Source organism: Mobula birostris, chromosome 11 (genome assembly GCF_030028105.1).
Source record: "Mobula birostris isolate sMobBir1 chromosome 11, sMobBir1.hap1, whole genome shotgun sequence".
NCBI lineage: Eukaryota > Metazoa > Chordata > Chondrichthyes > Myliobatiformes > Myliobatidae > Mobula > Mobula birostris.
In genome coordinates, this window is record NC_092380.1 from 22,748,117 (window position 1) to 22,764,903 (window position 16,787).

General features: G+C 42.7%; 1 protein-coding gene across 1 annotated transcript in view; it reads left to right on the plus strand.

The window, feature by feature from the left end:
- Positions 1 to 16,787, plus strand: part of pold1 (polymerase (DNA directed), delta 1, catalytic subunit) — a 236,006-nt gene that overhangs the window by 207,348 nt on the left and 11,871 nt on the right. Inside the window, exon 26 of the mRNA XM_072271908.1 lies at positions 3,525 to 3,622. Coding sequence (XP_072128009.1) covers positions 3,525 to 3,622 — 98 coding nt within the window. The remainder of the gene's footprint in view (positions 1 to 3,524; positions 3,623 to 16,787) is intronic.

Sequence of the window (16,787 nt, forward strand, 5' to 3'; positions counted from 1 at the left end):
CTCGAGCAAAAGGGGAGTTCATTGCTATGGTATTAATAGCAATAATACTCATGGTAGGTTAGCCTTGTAGAACACAAGGCAACTAAATAACGAGGTTAGAAACGCCTAACAGGTCAGGTAGCATCAGGTAGTATTTCGAAGTGTTGATCTTAAATTCATTGTGAGGACTCTTCACAATAAATAATCCATATAAGGGTAATAAATGGAAGCTTTGAATGCGTTATTTATCACTGAACTTCTCGGGTGGATTCTAGTCTATAATTCACTGCTAGCCAACTGGTAGAAAATTGGTTTATTATTGTCATGTCTAAAACGGTACAATGGAAAACTTGTTTTGCATGCCATCCATACAAATTATTTCATCACAACAGTGCATTGAAAAGTAATAACAGAATGCAGAATAAAGTGTTATTGTTTCAGAGAAAGTGCAGTGCTGTTAGACACTAAGGTGCAATGTCACATGAGTCAGGTTGTGAAGTTAAGAATCCACCTTATCATACTAAGGGACCAATTAATTTTTTTTATAATAGCAGGATAGAAGTTGTCCTTGATCTTGATGGTATGTGCTTTCAGGTTTGTGTATCTTCTGCCTGATGGGAATGGAGAAAAGAGAGAATAACTAGGGTGGGTGGGATCTTTGATTATATTGACTGCTTTAGTAAGCAGTGAGAAGTGTCAAGTGGAGGCTGGTTTCTGTGATGTGCGGAGCCGTGTCCATAAATCTGCAGTTTCTTGATGTGTTACACTTTCTCTTAGTGTCCAGTGTCAGCAGGACCCTAGACTTAGAATGTGGTTTAAAATAAAATTGTTCTGAAGATATTAGTAATAGTTTATTATTGTCACGTGCACTGGGGTAATCTTCTGTGTGACATCTAGACAAATCATTCCATAGCCAAGTACATTGGGATAGTACAAAAGGAAAACAATAATGGAAGGTAGAACATAATGTTCCAGTTACAGAGAAACTGCAGTATGTAGACAAATGAGGTGCAAGTGGAAAGACCTGGAGATCAGAGTTCACCTTTCAAGAGTCTTGTAACAGCTGTAATCAAGCTGTCTTTGACCTGATAGTATGTGTTCTGAGGCTTTTGTATCTTCTGCCTGATGGAAGGGGAGGGGGAAAGAAGACTGAATGGCAGATGTGGGAGGGCTCCTCGACTATGTTGGCTGCACGCATTCCCATCCTCGGATCATTCATCCTTGCTAGGCGTACTTTGAAATTGAGAGCTTGGACTAGCCTCACTGATACAGGTGTAAACTGAGGTGGTAGCAATTAGCATTTGAAAGGTAAGGGAGATTCCAATAAAATTAAAACATTGTTCTTATTTTGGATTCATTAATCTGTTGATGGTATTCCCCCAATGTAGCTGGATATTTTTGTTATAGGGTGGTGATCTTCATTGTGGGACTGTGAAATCTGCCAAATCACCTGGAGGCTGAAGGTGACACAGCTGAATTAGTTATAATAACTGGGTTGGTTGTGATGAAAATGTGAGAGCAGGAAATTCTGCACTTGTTAATGTCCCAGGGAGAGCACACAGAGATTGCAAACAAAATGCACCCCTGTTCAGCACTGAGATGAAGAGAATATTTTTTCATCCAGAATAGTATATTATCTTTTAATGAGGTTTCAATGTCCCACCATCATGGACATCTGCAAAAGGCAGTTTCCATCGTTACGGACCCCTACCATCAAGGATATGTTCTCTTTTCATTTCACCCATCAGAGAGGAGGTACAAGATCCTGAAGACGTTTCAGGAACAGTGCCTTCCCCTCCGCCATCAGATTTCTGAATGGACAAGGAACCCATAAACACTATCTCACTTTTTTTGGCTCTCTTTTTGTACTGTTCGCTTAATTTTTTATATATATATTTCTTATTTCTTATATTATCTATTGCAATGTACTGCTTCCACAAAACACCAAATTTCACAACACATGTCAGTGATACTAATTCTGATTGTGATAGAGGCAAGTAGTTTCAAGAATACAAGTCACAATATAGGACTGAATTAAGAACTTGAGATGTGAAGCATTGAAATTCTTTACCTCAAAGGATTCTCAAGTCAAATTATACATTCAAGGTTGAGTTCAAGGCATGAATAGAGGCATTGAGGGCTGATGGCAATTGGGCAGATATGGTGGCAGTGCCTTTTGCCTGTGCGATCTACTCTTGTTTTCTGTGGTTCTTAGGAAATCTGAAAGCTCAGTTCCTGGATATATTCAAGAATGATAAATTAGTTTTTTGGACATTATGAATCAAAGGATTCCTACAAAAGGTAGTGGATAAAGCCCAGTTCATCACAGGCAAAGTCCTCCCCACCATTGAGCACTCCTACAAAGAGCGCTGCCACAAGAAAGCAGCATCCATCATCAAGGAACCCCACCATCCAGGCCATACTCTCTTCTCGCTGCTGCCACTGGGAAGGAAGTACAGGAACCTTAGGTCCCACACCACTAGGTTCAGGAACAGTTATTACCCTTCAACCATCAGACTCCTAAACCAGTGTAGATAACTTCACTCACCTCAACTCTGAACTGAATCCACAACCTCCAGACTCACTTTCAAGGACTCTACAACTCATGTTCTCGGTATTACTTATCTTTTCATTTGCACAGTTTGTCTTTTACATATTTGCTCTCAGTCCTTGTGTGTAGTTTTTCATTGATTCTATTGTACTTCTCTGTTCTACTGTGAATGCCTGCAAGAAAATGAATCTCAAGATATTATATCGTGACATGTATGTACTTTGATCATAAATTTATTTTGAACTGATATACAGTGTAGTAGATGGAGTTGAAATTAAACTTTTTCAATATCATAATAATGGCGGAGCAGCTTTCTGGGACATTCCGTCCTCTCCTGTGCCTTATCCTTACAGTCACCCTACTCCTCTGAAAAGTAACTGTGTCCACATTTCCATTGGAAACTCCTTGGCTGTGTGGATTCAGAATTGGCTTGCGTGCAGAAAGAACGGGGTGGTAATAGATGATTGCCTTCTACCTGGGTGACCATTGGTGTTCCACTGGAATTTGTTCTGGGACCTCTGCTCTTTGAGATTTTTATCAATGACTTAGATGAGGAAGTGGAAGGGTGGTTAGTGAGTTTGCAGAGGATACGAAGTTTGGTACACTTGTGGATAGTGTTGGAGGTTGTCATAGGTTACAATGAGTTACTAACAGAGTTCAGAGCTGGGCTGAGAAGTGGCAGATGGAGTTCAACCTGGAAAAGTGTGAAGTGATTCACCTTGGAAGGTTGAACTTAAAGAGTACAGAGTTAATGGCGGAATTCTTAGCAGTGTGGAGGAACAGAGGGATCCTGGGGTCCAAGTCCACAGTTAAGGTGTATGGAGTGTTGGCCTTCATAGTTGGGGCAGAAGCGAATGACTTAGTTAAGTGTTTAATTAATTTGGAATGACATTGTGGGCCAAAGGGCGCGTTCCTATGCTGTACTGTCTGACGTTATCTTTTTTACAGATATCTGCAGTTTTCCTCCTCACCCCACCCCTTTCCTCTCTTTCAGATATCTCAGCTGAAGCTCCTAGAGGAGAAGTTTTCACGTTTGTGGACACAGTGCCAGCGATGTCAGGGCAGCCTGCACGAGGATGTCCTTTGCACTAGGTAAGAAGTGATCCCCACATTTTCATAGTTAGCATATTGTACCTTATTGAAATCACTATAAATCAGAACCCGCTGAACCATGAATCCTATCTTTATTGGGACCATGGCACCGTCTTGCTCAGAACTTGTTCCTCCTACAACTGACAAGTCCCAAATGTGGCATTTAATCTCAGTAGTTTTGGGTTTCACCAGAAGTTTAGAGAAATGTGAGGGTACATGGAGTTAGGACTCAGATCCACCTTAATATAAGTAATTGAGGAATAGATTCAAGGCACTAATTTACTTAATTTTACCATTTTGATCCTGATATTTTAACCTTTTTGATTTTCTGTGCTTTATAATTCCCTCCCTGCTGTGCACAGCCAGTGAATACAAAGCAGATTATTGTGTCTTTGTATTCTCAGGGTAGAATGTGGCAGTACTAAATGATTTTTAAAGGATTTTTCTTTCTCTCCTTTATCCTGAAGGCTAACACTTTTTTTTATTTGTACAGATTGTCTTCTTTTGCACATTTTTTGTTTGTCAGTCTTTGTGTGTAGTTTTTCATTAATTCGATTGTATTTCTTTGTTCTACCATCAATGCCTGCAAGAAAATGGATCTCAAGGTTGTATCTGGTGAAGTGTACACATTAGCGTAACGCTTTACACCACCAGCGATCAGGGTTCAGTTTCCGTCGCTGTCGCTAAGGAGTTTGTATGTTCTGCCCGTGACCATGTAGATTTCCTCTGGGTGCTCTGGTTTCCTCCCAATTCCAAAGATGTACAGGTTAGGTTTTGTAAGTTGTGAGCATACTACGTTGGCACTGGAAGCATGGTGACACTTGTGTGCTGCCCTCACCACATCCTCAGGCTTTGGTCATTCATGCAAACACTGCCTGTCACGATATGTTTCAATGTACATGTGATAAATAAAGCTCATCTTGATAATCTTTCCCACTGACGTTAATGTTGAGTGTTATCTGTGAGTTTGGTCCTGCCTCTGTCAGCCACGTCAGTATTTGTGCTTTCCAAAATGGACGGTGATAAACTTACCCGACCTCCTTCTACCTGCTTGGTCAGGGTAATGAGATCAATGGTAATACCGCAACTGACATCTGACGTCAAGGTTTGAGACTTTGACTAGAGCTTCGTGTTTTTACACAGTAGTTCCTCAGAAGAACATGGCCTGTATTAATAGTTAATGCAAGAGATTCTGCAGGTGCTGGAGATCCAGAGCAACACACACAAAATGCTAGAGGAACTCAGCAGGTCAGACAGCATCTATGGAGAGGAAGAAGCAGTCAATGTTTTGGGTGGAGACTCTTCATCGGGACTGGGAGGGAAAGGGAAAAAGCCAGAATAAGAAGATGGGATGGGGGTGGGAGGGGTGAGTACCAGCTGGCAGGTGATAGATGAGACCGGGTATGGGAGGGGGGATGAGGTGGGAAGCTGGGAGATTATATCTGAGACCAGGTGAAAAGGAAGTAGGAAGCTAGGAGGTGATAGGTGGAAAAGGTAAAGGGCTAAAGAAGATATCTGATAAAGGAGAGTGGACCATGGGAGAAACAAAGTGGTGGGGTGGGCACCAGAGACAAGTGATAGGCAGGTGAGGAGAAGAGAAAGAGCCAGAAAAGGGAGCTGGGGAGAAATTACCAGTAGTTAGAGAAATTGATGTTTAAGCTGTCAGGTTGGAAGCTCAAAGCATCAACTGTGTTTTACTCTGTATTAACTGTTTCCTGCTCTGGGTTGGTGAGATCACTCACTCGTACGCTGTATTGCTCTGCCTCAGCTCATTAAGCCTCAATCACAAAATGCGTTGGCATTACTATGTAATGAATGATGTGCGAGACAATTAAGATTAACGTTAGACTTCAGGCATCTGAACTGTGAGGAAGCGTTGAACAATTTAAGTTTTGCTTGTTGTAAAGAAGGTCAGGGTTGGCATGACTAAACAAAAATACATTAGGAAACTTTAAGAAACTTCCCACATCAATGGCAGAAAAATGGAGGACTATGTGGGAGGGGAGCATTAGAATGATCACAAGACAAAGGAGCAGAAGTAGGCCATTCAGCCCATCGAGCCTCCTCCGCCACTCCTCCATGAGCTATACTATTCTCCCATCTAGTTCCAATTTCCGGCTTTTTCCCCATATCCCTTGATACCCTGACTAATCAGATACCTATCAATCTCCTCCTTAAACACCCTCAATGATCAGGCCTCCACAGCTGTATGTGGCAACGAATTCCATAGATCCATGACCCTCTGACTAAAAAAATTTCTCCTCATCTCTGTTTTAAATGGGTACCCTCTAATTCTAAGATTGTGGCATCTTGTCCTGGACTCACCCACCAAGGGAAACAGCCTTTCCATATCTACACTGTCCAGCCCTTTCAACATTCAGAATGTTTCTATGAGATCCCCTCTCATTCTTCAATACTCTAATGAATACAGTCCAAGAGCTGACAAACGCTCCTCATATGTTAGCCCTTGCATTCCAGGAATCATCCTCGTAAATCTTCTCTGAACTCTCTCCAACATCAGTGCATCCTTTCTAAGATAGGGGGCCCAAAACTGCACACAGTATTCCAAATGAGTTCTCGCCAGTGCCCCATAGAGCCTCATCAACACCTCCTTACTCTCATACACTATTCCTCTTGAAATGAATGCCAACATAGCTTTCCTTACTGCCAATCCAACCTGGTGGTTAACTTTTAGGGTATCCTGCACGAGGACCCCCAAGTCCCTTTGCACTTCCCATTTTTGAATTTTCTCCCCATCTAAGTAAGACCATAAGACAAAGGAGCAGAAGGCAGCCATTCGGCCCATCGAGTCTGCTCCACCATTTTATCATGAGCTGATCCATTCTCCCATTTAGTCCCACTCCCCCGCCTTCTCACCGTAACCCTTGATGCCCTGGCTACTCAGATACCTATCAATCTCTGACTTAAATACACCCAATGACTTGGCCTCCACTGCCGCCCGTGGCAACAAATTCCATAGATTCACCACCCTGTGGCTAAGAAAATTTCTTCGCATCTCTGTTCTGAATGGGCGCCTTTCAATCCTTAAGTCATGCCCTCTCATACTAGACTCCCCCATCTTGGGAAACAACTTTGTCACATCCACTCTGTCCAGGCTTTTCAACGTTCGAAATGTTTCTATGATGTCTCCCCTCATTCTTCTAAACTCCAAGGAATACAATCCAAGAGCGGACAAACATTCCTCATATGTTACCCCTCTCATTCCTGGAATCATTCTAGTGAATCTTCTCTGTATCCTCTCCAATATCAGCACATCCTTTCTTAAATAAGGAGACCATAACTACCCACAGTACTCCAAGTGAGGTCTTACCAGCGCCTTATAGAGCCTCAACATCACATCCATGCTCCTATACTGTATTCCTGTAGAAATGAATGCCAACATTGCATTCACCTTCTTCACCACCGACTCAACCTGGAGGTTATCCTGCACGAGGACTCCCAAGTCCCGTTGCATCTCAGAACTTTGAATTCTCTCCCCATTTAAATAATAGTCTGCCCATTTATTTCTTCTGCCCATTTATTCCTTCTGCCAAAGTGCATAACCATACACTTTCCAACATTGTATTTCATTTGCCACTTCTTTGCCCATTCTTCCAATCTATCCAAGTCTCTCTGCAGACTCTCTGTTTCCTCAGCACTACCGGCCCCTCCACCTATCTTTGTATCATCAGCAAACTTAGCCACAAAGCCATCTATTCCATAATCCGAATTGTTGATGTACAACTTAAAAAGAAGTGGCCCCAACATGGACCCCTGCGGAACACCACTGGTAACTGGCAGCCAACCAGAATAGGATCCCTTTATTCCCACTCTCTGTTTCCTGCCAATCAGCCAATGCCGTATCCACATATGTAACTTTCCCATAATTCCATGGGCTCTTATCTTGTTAAGTAGCCTCATGTGTGGCACCTTGTCGAAGGCCTTGTGAAAATCCAAATATACAACAGCCACTGCATCTCCCTTGTCTAGCCTACTTATAATTTCCTCAAAAAATTGTAATAGGTTTGTCAGGCAGGATTTTCCTTTAAGGAAACCATGCTGAGTTCTGCCTGTTTTGTCATATGCCTCCAGGTACTTCGTCACCTCATCCTTGACAATTGACTCCAGCAACTTCCCAACCACCAATGTCAAGCTAACAGGTCTATAATTTCCTTTTTGCTTCCTTGCCCCCTTCTTAAATAGCAGAGTGATATTTGCAATCTTCCAGTTCTCCAGAACCATGCCAGAATCTATCGACTTTTGAAAGATCATCGCTAATGCCTCCGCAATCTCCACAGCTACCTCTTTCAGAACACGGGGGTGCATTCCATCTGGTCCGGGAGATTTATCTACCTTTAGACTATTCAGCTTCCTGAGTACTTCCTCTGTCGTAATTGTGACTGCACACACTTCTCTTCCCTGCTACCCTTGAGTGTCCGGTATACTACTGATGTCTTCCTCAGTGACGACTGATGCAAACTACTCGTTCAGTTCCTCTGCCATCTCCTTATCTCCCATTACAATTTCTCCAGCGTCATTTTCTATTGGTCCTATAGCTACTCTCACCTGTCTTTTACTCTTTATATACTTGAAAAAGCTCTTTGATATTATTTGCTAGCTTCCTTTCATAGTTAATCTTTTCCCTCTTAATGACCTTCTTAGTTTCCTTTTGTAAGCTTTTAAAAACTTCCCAATCCTCTGTCTTCCCACCAATTTTTGCTCCCTTGTATGCCCTATCCTTTGCTTTAACTTTGTCTTTGACTTCTCTTGTCAGCCACGATTGCATCCTTTTTCCATTCGAAAATTTCTTCTTTTTTGGAATATACCTGTCTTGCACCTTCCTCACTTCTTGCATAAACTCCAGCCACTGCTGCTCTGCCGTCCTTCCCACCAGTGTCCCTTTCCAGTCAACTTTGGCCAGTTCCCCTCTCATGCCACTATAATTTCCTTTACTCCACTGAAATACCGACACATCGGATTTTGGCTTCTCTTTTTCAAATTTCACAGTGAACTCAATCATGTTATGATCACTGCCTCCTAACGGTTCCTTCACCTCAATCTCTCCAATCACCTCCAGACAAATAATAATCTGCTGGATTATTTCTTCTTCCAAAATGTACAACTGTACATTTCTCAACATTGTATCTCATCTGCCATTTCTTTGCCCACTCTCCTAAACTGACTAAGTCTCTCTGCAACCTTTCTGTTTCTTCAACACTTCCTACTCCTCCACCTATCTTGATGTCATCGGCAAATTTAGCCACAAAACCATTTAATCCATAATCTAAATCATCGATATACATTGTAAAAAGAAGTGGCTCCAACACCGACCCCTGCGGAACACGACTAGTAACCAGCAACCAATCAGAATAGGATCCCTTTATTCCCACCCTTTGCTTTCTGCCTATCAACCAATGCTCCACCCATTCCAATATCTTTTCTGTAATTCCATGGGCTCTCATCCTATTAAGCAGCTTCTTATGCGGCACCTTATCGAAGGCCTTTTGAAAATCCAAATACACAACATCCACAGCCTCTCCCTTGTCAATCTTATTTGAGATTACCTCAAAAAATTCCAATAGGTTGGTGAGACAGGATCTTCCCTTCATGAAACCATGCTAGCTTGGGCCTATCTTGTCATGCACCTTGAGGTATTTCATAACCTCGTCCTTGAGGATCGACTCCAATAACTTTCCAACTACCGATGTCAGACTAATAGGTCTGTAATTTTCTTTTTGCTGCCTCCCTCTTTTTTTAAACAGCGGAACTACATTTGCGACCTTCCAGTCCTCCGGAACCATGTCAGAGTCTATTGATTCCTGGAAGATCATTTTCAATGTCTCCACAATCTCCAAAGCCACCTGCTTCAGAACCCGTGGGTGCACCTCATCCGGTCTGGGAGACTTATTTATTCCTAGTCCATTTAGCTTCCCAAGCACTTTCTCATTAGTAATCTTGACTTGGAGTAGGTTAGGAATTTGGCACAACATCGTGCTGTGCTGTAGTGTTCTATGTTCTAAAACACTTGACATAAATTCACTTCTATTAGCTCAGTGGTTTTAAAAAAAAATCTTCACACAATGCCCTGTTGATTGAGTCGATCATTTGGCTCAGTTGACAAGTGTCTCACCTTGAAAGTTTTGGGTTTCAAGTTTCACGCAGGATTTGGTCTCACTTACAGAGAAAGTTTACAAGGATGTTGCCGGGGGTTGACCACCTAGAAAGGTTGAATAGGTTAGGAATTTATTCCCTGGAGTGTAGGAGAATGAGGAGAGATTTGATAAAGGTATACAAAATTATGCGGGGCATAGATAGGATAAATGCAAGCAGGCTTTTCCCACTGAGGTTGGGTTAGACTAGAACTAGAGATCATGGGTTAAGGGTGAAAGGTGAAATGTTTAAGGAGAACATGAGGGGAACCATCTTCACTCAGAGGGTGATGAGAATGTGGAAGTGATGGATGTGGGTTTGATCGCAACATTCTGAGAAGTCTGGATAACTACATGGATGAGAGTTAGTTTGGGGAGCTGTGGTCCAGGTGTAGGTCAATGGGACCAGGTCAGAATAATAGTTTGGTCTGGAGTAGATGGGCTGAAGACCTGTTTCTCTGCTGTAGTGCTCTGACTCATAATTTGGTTACTTCTCCAGATCATAATTTGGTGAACATTAAGAACACCCTGACCTTTCTAATTTGCATCTTAGAGTTGGTTAAAAGATTGACACAACATCATTGGTTCTTGGTATTATTGAGGATCCCACCCATCCATCCAGCACCCTCTTTGACTTTCTACCCTCAGGCAGGAGATTCTGATGCATAAAAACAAGAATGGTCAGGATGGGGAAAAGTTTCTTCCCCCTGGCCATTAGGCTCCTGAACTCCCTGCCACATCGCATTTGAAGTGAATGTATATAGTTAAATGACAATAAACTTGACTTGAAGGGACTGTACTGTTTTATCTGTTTCAATGGATATTGATCTGGGCAACCTAGAGAATTATTTCCTCAAACTCTGGAAAACACTCCTTAAAATGAAACATATTAGGTATTTATAAGCCCCTCTAAATCAGTGCCTTGGCAGATTCACCAGACCAAATAAGGGAAAGTCTGAAGCCAAAAGAGCCCAAAGAAAAGTCACACACTCCCTCCCCCACCAACTGTGTATCTTCCTTCCTTTGGCCTGTGGGTTGGAGGGAAGCGGGGATTTCAGGAGCACGTGGCGTGGAGGGAAATTATGCAGTCAGATATTTTAGAATTATCATACAGACACTTGAAACTGCTCTAGTAGCACATGAACACAGGCATTAATCATTTGATGCTTTTAAATTGAAAGTAATTTTATCAATGGGCTGCCTCTAAAGACCACGGGACTGGATTCATTATTAACTTTCAGACGGCAATTACCTATATACCTAATAAGGAACATCTCTTTTTAAGGAAAGAATGGTGAGAGAAATGTGGATCTAATTGAATACGTTTCTCAAAGCAGAAGCGATGGTCAGTCTGGCCTCTGTCTGTGCTGTTTCACTCTGAAGTATTGCTATATATTTAGAGCATCAAACAGTACAGTACAGAAACAGGCTCTTCAGCCCATGACGTTGTATGGAACATGGTGCCAAGTTAAACTAAATTGCCCCTGTGTACACATGGTCCATAACCTTCTATTCACAGCATACTCATGTGACTATCTATCATATCTACTTTCACCACTTCTCGGGTCAGCCATTCCAGGCACCTACCATTCTGAGTATGCACGTGTGCGTGGTATCATAATCATCATTATGTGCTGTGTTGTATAAGACAGGCGATCATGGTCTCTCCATGACCACGACTGTCCTTGGCAAATTTTTCAAAGGCTACCTGCAGGCTCGCGGAGAGAAGTAGCGCCTTACACCTCCTTTGGTAGAGGCGTATCTCCACCCTGCATACATACTTGCTCTGCACATCTCCTATAAAAAATTTGCAACATATGATGGAGAAATTTGCAAATTGATTGAAAATAATTCAAAATTTCTAATTACCTAATTTCTGGGATTTGTGGGTTGATTTAAAAAAAATCCTTGGTGAAAATTGATCCTGAGATTCGAGTGTCACCCTTGCAGTGTGACAGTCCGCCATATCTGCCAGGTATGGTTGCATGTTACATTGCTTTCTCACTCACTTTGGGAACTGAATTCAGCACAAAATAGTGAAAGATACTGAGTTACCTGAATTTGTTCATTCAGCTTCATGCCTCTTTTTGCATGTGCTTTGAGAGCTAGCAACGGCAGTGTTTGAAAGACATTATTGTGATTTCCATCAGCATTTTTGGAAACTGGAGTCAAAAATCTAGAGAACAAAATGATTTTTCCAAGTGAAATGCACCTTTACTATGTAGTGTGAATGAACCAATAAACGCTAATTACTAGTTTATGGGGAGAAGAGAGAATGGGGTTAAGAGGGAGAATAAATCAGCCATGATTGAATGGCAGAGCAGACTCAATGAGTAAAGTGGTCTAATTCTGCCCTTTTGTCTTTTGGAAATGAAAATCTTAATATGTCTTAAGAAAGCAAAATTGATTTCAGCTGATTGTGAGAGAGTCGGCCCTGGGGTTCATGGACCCCCTCGATTAATGGTAGAGGTCCATAGCATAAAGAGGTGCTGGTCTAAAACTTTCTACAGCTCTTGCACTTGGTACATGGTTCTTCTCTGTCCACTTTCCACATATTCTTGTTTTACTTGTAAGTAAGATGAAGTAGTATAACTAACATTGGTTAACTTTGAAAGGATTCCTGCCTGTCAGATCCTGGGTTCAGACTTGATGTTTGAGCCCTCCGTTGACAAGAAGCTTGATGTTTGATTTCAGGTTAGTTGCTGGTGGATGTAAATCAAACTGTTGTTCATTGAGCTAGAGTCATGTAATATCCAGTAGAAAGTAAAGATAAGGTTAGCTTTATTTGTCATGTACATCGAAACATACAGTGAAATGTGTCATTTGAGTCAATGACCAACACATTCCAAGATGTGCTGGGAGCAGCCCGCTAATGTCACCACGCTTTCAGCACCAACATTGCCCACAAGCTATTAATCCTAACCCGTACGCCTTTGGAATGTGGGAGTGACCTGGAGGTCACGGGGAGAATGTATAAACTCCTTACAGATTTACAAGCTGCAAGCGTGTTCTGAAAAGTGTTATGCAAACTGCTACGCACCAAACGGGTGAAATTGGTGGAATGGGATATTTTTTAAAAACCCAGATCAGAAAGGAGTGGCATTGTAGTGTAGCGGTTAGCATAATGCTATTACAGTGCCAGTGAACCGGGTTCAATTCCCATCACTCTCTGTGCGGAGTTTGTAAATTCTCCCAGTTACCACATGGGTTTCCTCCGAGTGCTCTGGTTTCCTCCCACATTCCAAAAGACACATGGGTTAGTAGCTTAATTAGCCACATGGGTGTAATTGGGCGGCGCAGACTCGTTGAGCCTGAAGGGTCTGTGAGCATGCTGTATCTCTTAAAGAGGGACCAAAGCCAAGTGCCCAGTATTGAATTAGGCCCTCCATTGATCAAGATCAACCATGGGTGTTGCATCCTAGCTGTTTACGCAAGCCAGGACAGTATGATATGGAGAGCATGTTGCTGCCCATGCAGCAAGCTCCCCCTCGCCACGCAGCTGATGAATCCAAAAGAACGGCAGAGACCGATACAGTTTGGCACCAGCGGCATCGCAGGAGTTGCCGGTTAGCTTTGAACTCAACGTAGGACTGCCTTAGAGACTCCAGCTCTGGAATTTTTCCTTGGAGTTTACTCCTGAAGCCTTCCCTTAGAGTGGCTATAGCCACAGGGCAGCGGAGGTTTGAGATCAGAGTTATCCTTCTAGATGTCAAGCCCCCCCATCTGCCCGAAGCAACTGGTTTAAAGGCGCCAGTATCTCGCCTTTGCATCTTCTGACAGTAGAAACTGTTCCACTGGGTTTCATAGCTAAACCACACGCGAAGGGCAGGAGCTGGATTTGGTTGTCAAAGTCTATTTGAAACGCACGTCATTGGGAGCATTTAATAGGTAGTGGGAGCATATCCCCATTACCACCCTCAGCTATAACAACCTTGAGGAACCCCCGTACTTGAAGGCAGTGATAATACGCTGGCTGTGTAGTGCTGTAAAACATGAACCTTAATATTGTAGCTGTGATGAAGAATCTTCCATTTGAGATGCTCATGCAGAGCAGTGGGCTCTGGTTTGATCTCTGCGCTGTGCTGAGCTCACTGAAATGGTCATTGGTTACCAAGAGATTACCAATAAAAAAGAAATTAAACAGGTCACAACTTCCTGCACAACGTGTCAAACTGTACAACCCCCACCACCGACATGAAAACACAACTTAGAAACTGAAGCACGTCATCTCTGGCAGGGTTTGCAGGCTATTACTTCTTACAATGCAAAACCTAGTATCTTGAATGGCAGTGATGCTTCACTCCCAGATGAGCTCAATGCCTTTTATGCACACTTTGAAAGGGAGAATAAAACTTCATCCCTGCGAATTCCTGCAGCATCTGGTGACCCTGTGATCAGTCTCGGAAGCTAACGTCAGAATATCTTTCAAGAAGGTGAAGAAGGCGTCAGGTCCTGATGGTTTACCTGGTAAGACTCTGAAAATCTGTGTCAACCAACTGGCAGGAGCATTGAAGGACGTTTTCAATCTCTCACTGCTGCAGTCGAGGTTCCCATCTGTTTCAAATGGGTGACAATCATAGCATTGCCAAGAAGAGCAGGGTGAGCTGCTTCAATGACTATAGCCCAGTGGCATTCACATTAACTGTGAAGAAGCACTTTGAGAGGTTGGGCATAGCTAGAATCAACTTCTGTCTAAGCAAGAACCTGGACCCACTGCAATTTGCCTTTCATCGCAATAGATCTACAGCGGATGCAATTGCACTGGCTCTCCACTTGACCTTGGAGCACATGGACAATAGTAATACCTATGTCAGGTTGCTGTTCTATTGACTACAGTTCAGCATTCAGCACAATCATACCCTAAGTTCTAATCAACATGCATCAAAACCTGGGTCTCTGTACATCCCCTTGCATCTGGATCCTTGACTTCCTCACTGGGAGACCAGAGTCAGGAATAACACCACCTCTTTGCTGACAATCAGCCCTGGTGCACCTCGATGTGTGCTTAGCACACTGCTCTGCTCTCTTTACACCCACAGTTGTGTGGCTAGGCACAGCTCAAACACCATCTATAAACTTGCCAACAACACAACTATTGTTGACAGAATTTCAGATGGTGACGGGGAGGTAGACAGGAGTGAGAAAGATTGGCTGGTTGAGTGACATCACAGCAACAACGTCGTACTCAGCAGTAAAACTAAGGAATTAATTGTGGACTTCAGGAAGAGGAAGTCAAGGGAACACAAACCAGTCCTCATTGAGGATTCAGAAATGGAAAGGATGAGCAGTTTCTAATTCCTGGGTGTCAACAATTCTGAGTCTCAACATATTGATGCAGTTACAAAGCTGGTACAACAGTGGCTATATTTTATTAGGAGTATGAGGAGAATTGTGAAAGGCCTTGTTAAAGTAGATGTGGAGAGGATGTCTCCCATGGTGGGAGAGTCTAGGACCAGAGGACATGGCTCATAACAGAGTGGCATCCTTTTTGAACAGAGATGAGGAATTTCTTTAGCCTGAGAGTGTGAATCTGTGGAACACTTTGCCACAGGCAGCTGTGGAGGCCAAGTCTTTATGTATATTTAAGGCAGAGGTTGATAGATTCTGGATTGGTCAGGGCATGAAAGGATATGGCAAGAAGGCGGGAGATTGGGGTTGAGAGGAAAATTGGATCTGCCATGATGAAATGGCGGAGCAGACTTGATGGGCCAAATAGCCTAATTCTACTCTTATATCTTATGGGCTAATAGGTATGTCACCAAAGACACTCACAAATTTTTACAGATGTACCATGAAGAGCATTCTAACCAGTTGCATCACAGTCTGATGCAGAGGGGCCACTGCACAAGATTAGAAAAGGTTGCAGAAAGTTGTAAACGCAACCAGCTCCATCGTGGGCACTAGCCTCCCCAGCAATGAGGACATCTTCAAAAGGTGATGCCTCAAAAGTTGGCATCATCAGTAAGGACCCAATCACCCAGGACATGCTCTCTCCATATTACTTCCATCGGGCTGAAGATACAGGAACCTGATGGTACAGGAACAGAGTCTTCCCCTCTACCATCAGACTTCTGAATGGACAATGAATCCATGAACATGACCTCATTATTTTTCCCTCTGCTTCTGTTTATTCAATTTATTTTTATATATACTTAATGTAATTTATAGTTATTATTTATTGCATTGTACTGCTGCTGCAAAACAACAGATTTCACAACAAATGCCAGTGATTTTAAACCTGATTCTGATTCTAAATGGCCCATAAAAATTCTTAAAATATTAATGATCACCCAAAAGGCAGCAGAATAACTGGACAGATAACATCCTTGTATCTCTTGATGCCCAGGAAGTCTAAACTCCTATCACTTACAGAGAACCAAGAGGCCCTCACACCCATAAAGCCGAAGGACTGAACTCGGGCAATATTAAAATTGTCTTTTAAACCTGGCTCACTGTTCCTTCAGTTAGTCCTGATGAAGGGTCTCGGCCTGAAACGTCGACTGCACCTCTTCCTACAGATGCTGCCTGGCCTGCTGCGTTCACCAGCAACTTTGATGTGTGTTGCTTGAATTTCCAGCATCTGCAGAATTCCTGTTGTTTGCTTTTAAACCTGAGTTCGGATATCAGTATTTGTTGGCTTTCTCTGAAAACGTCGTGCCAAATGGTCTGTTGTTGTCACATGGACCGAGGTACACTGAAAAAGCTTGGTTTTGCATGCTGTCCATATAGATTGTTTCATCATATCAGAACATCTAGGTAGTACAAGGGAAAAACAACAGCAGAGTCCAGAATGAAGTGGTACAGTTGCACAGAAAGTGTACTGCAAACAGACCACAGGATGCAAGAACCATGAAGGAGTTGATTGTGAGAACAAGTGTCCATTTTATGTTACTTGCTTGATAACAGCGGGGTAGAAGGTGTCCTTGAGCCTGGTGGTATGTGCTTTCAGGCTTTTGTTTCTTCTGCCCAGTAGGAGGAGGGAGAAGAGAGAATGCATAGGGTGGGAAGGATCTTTG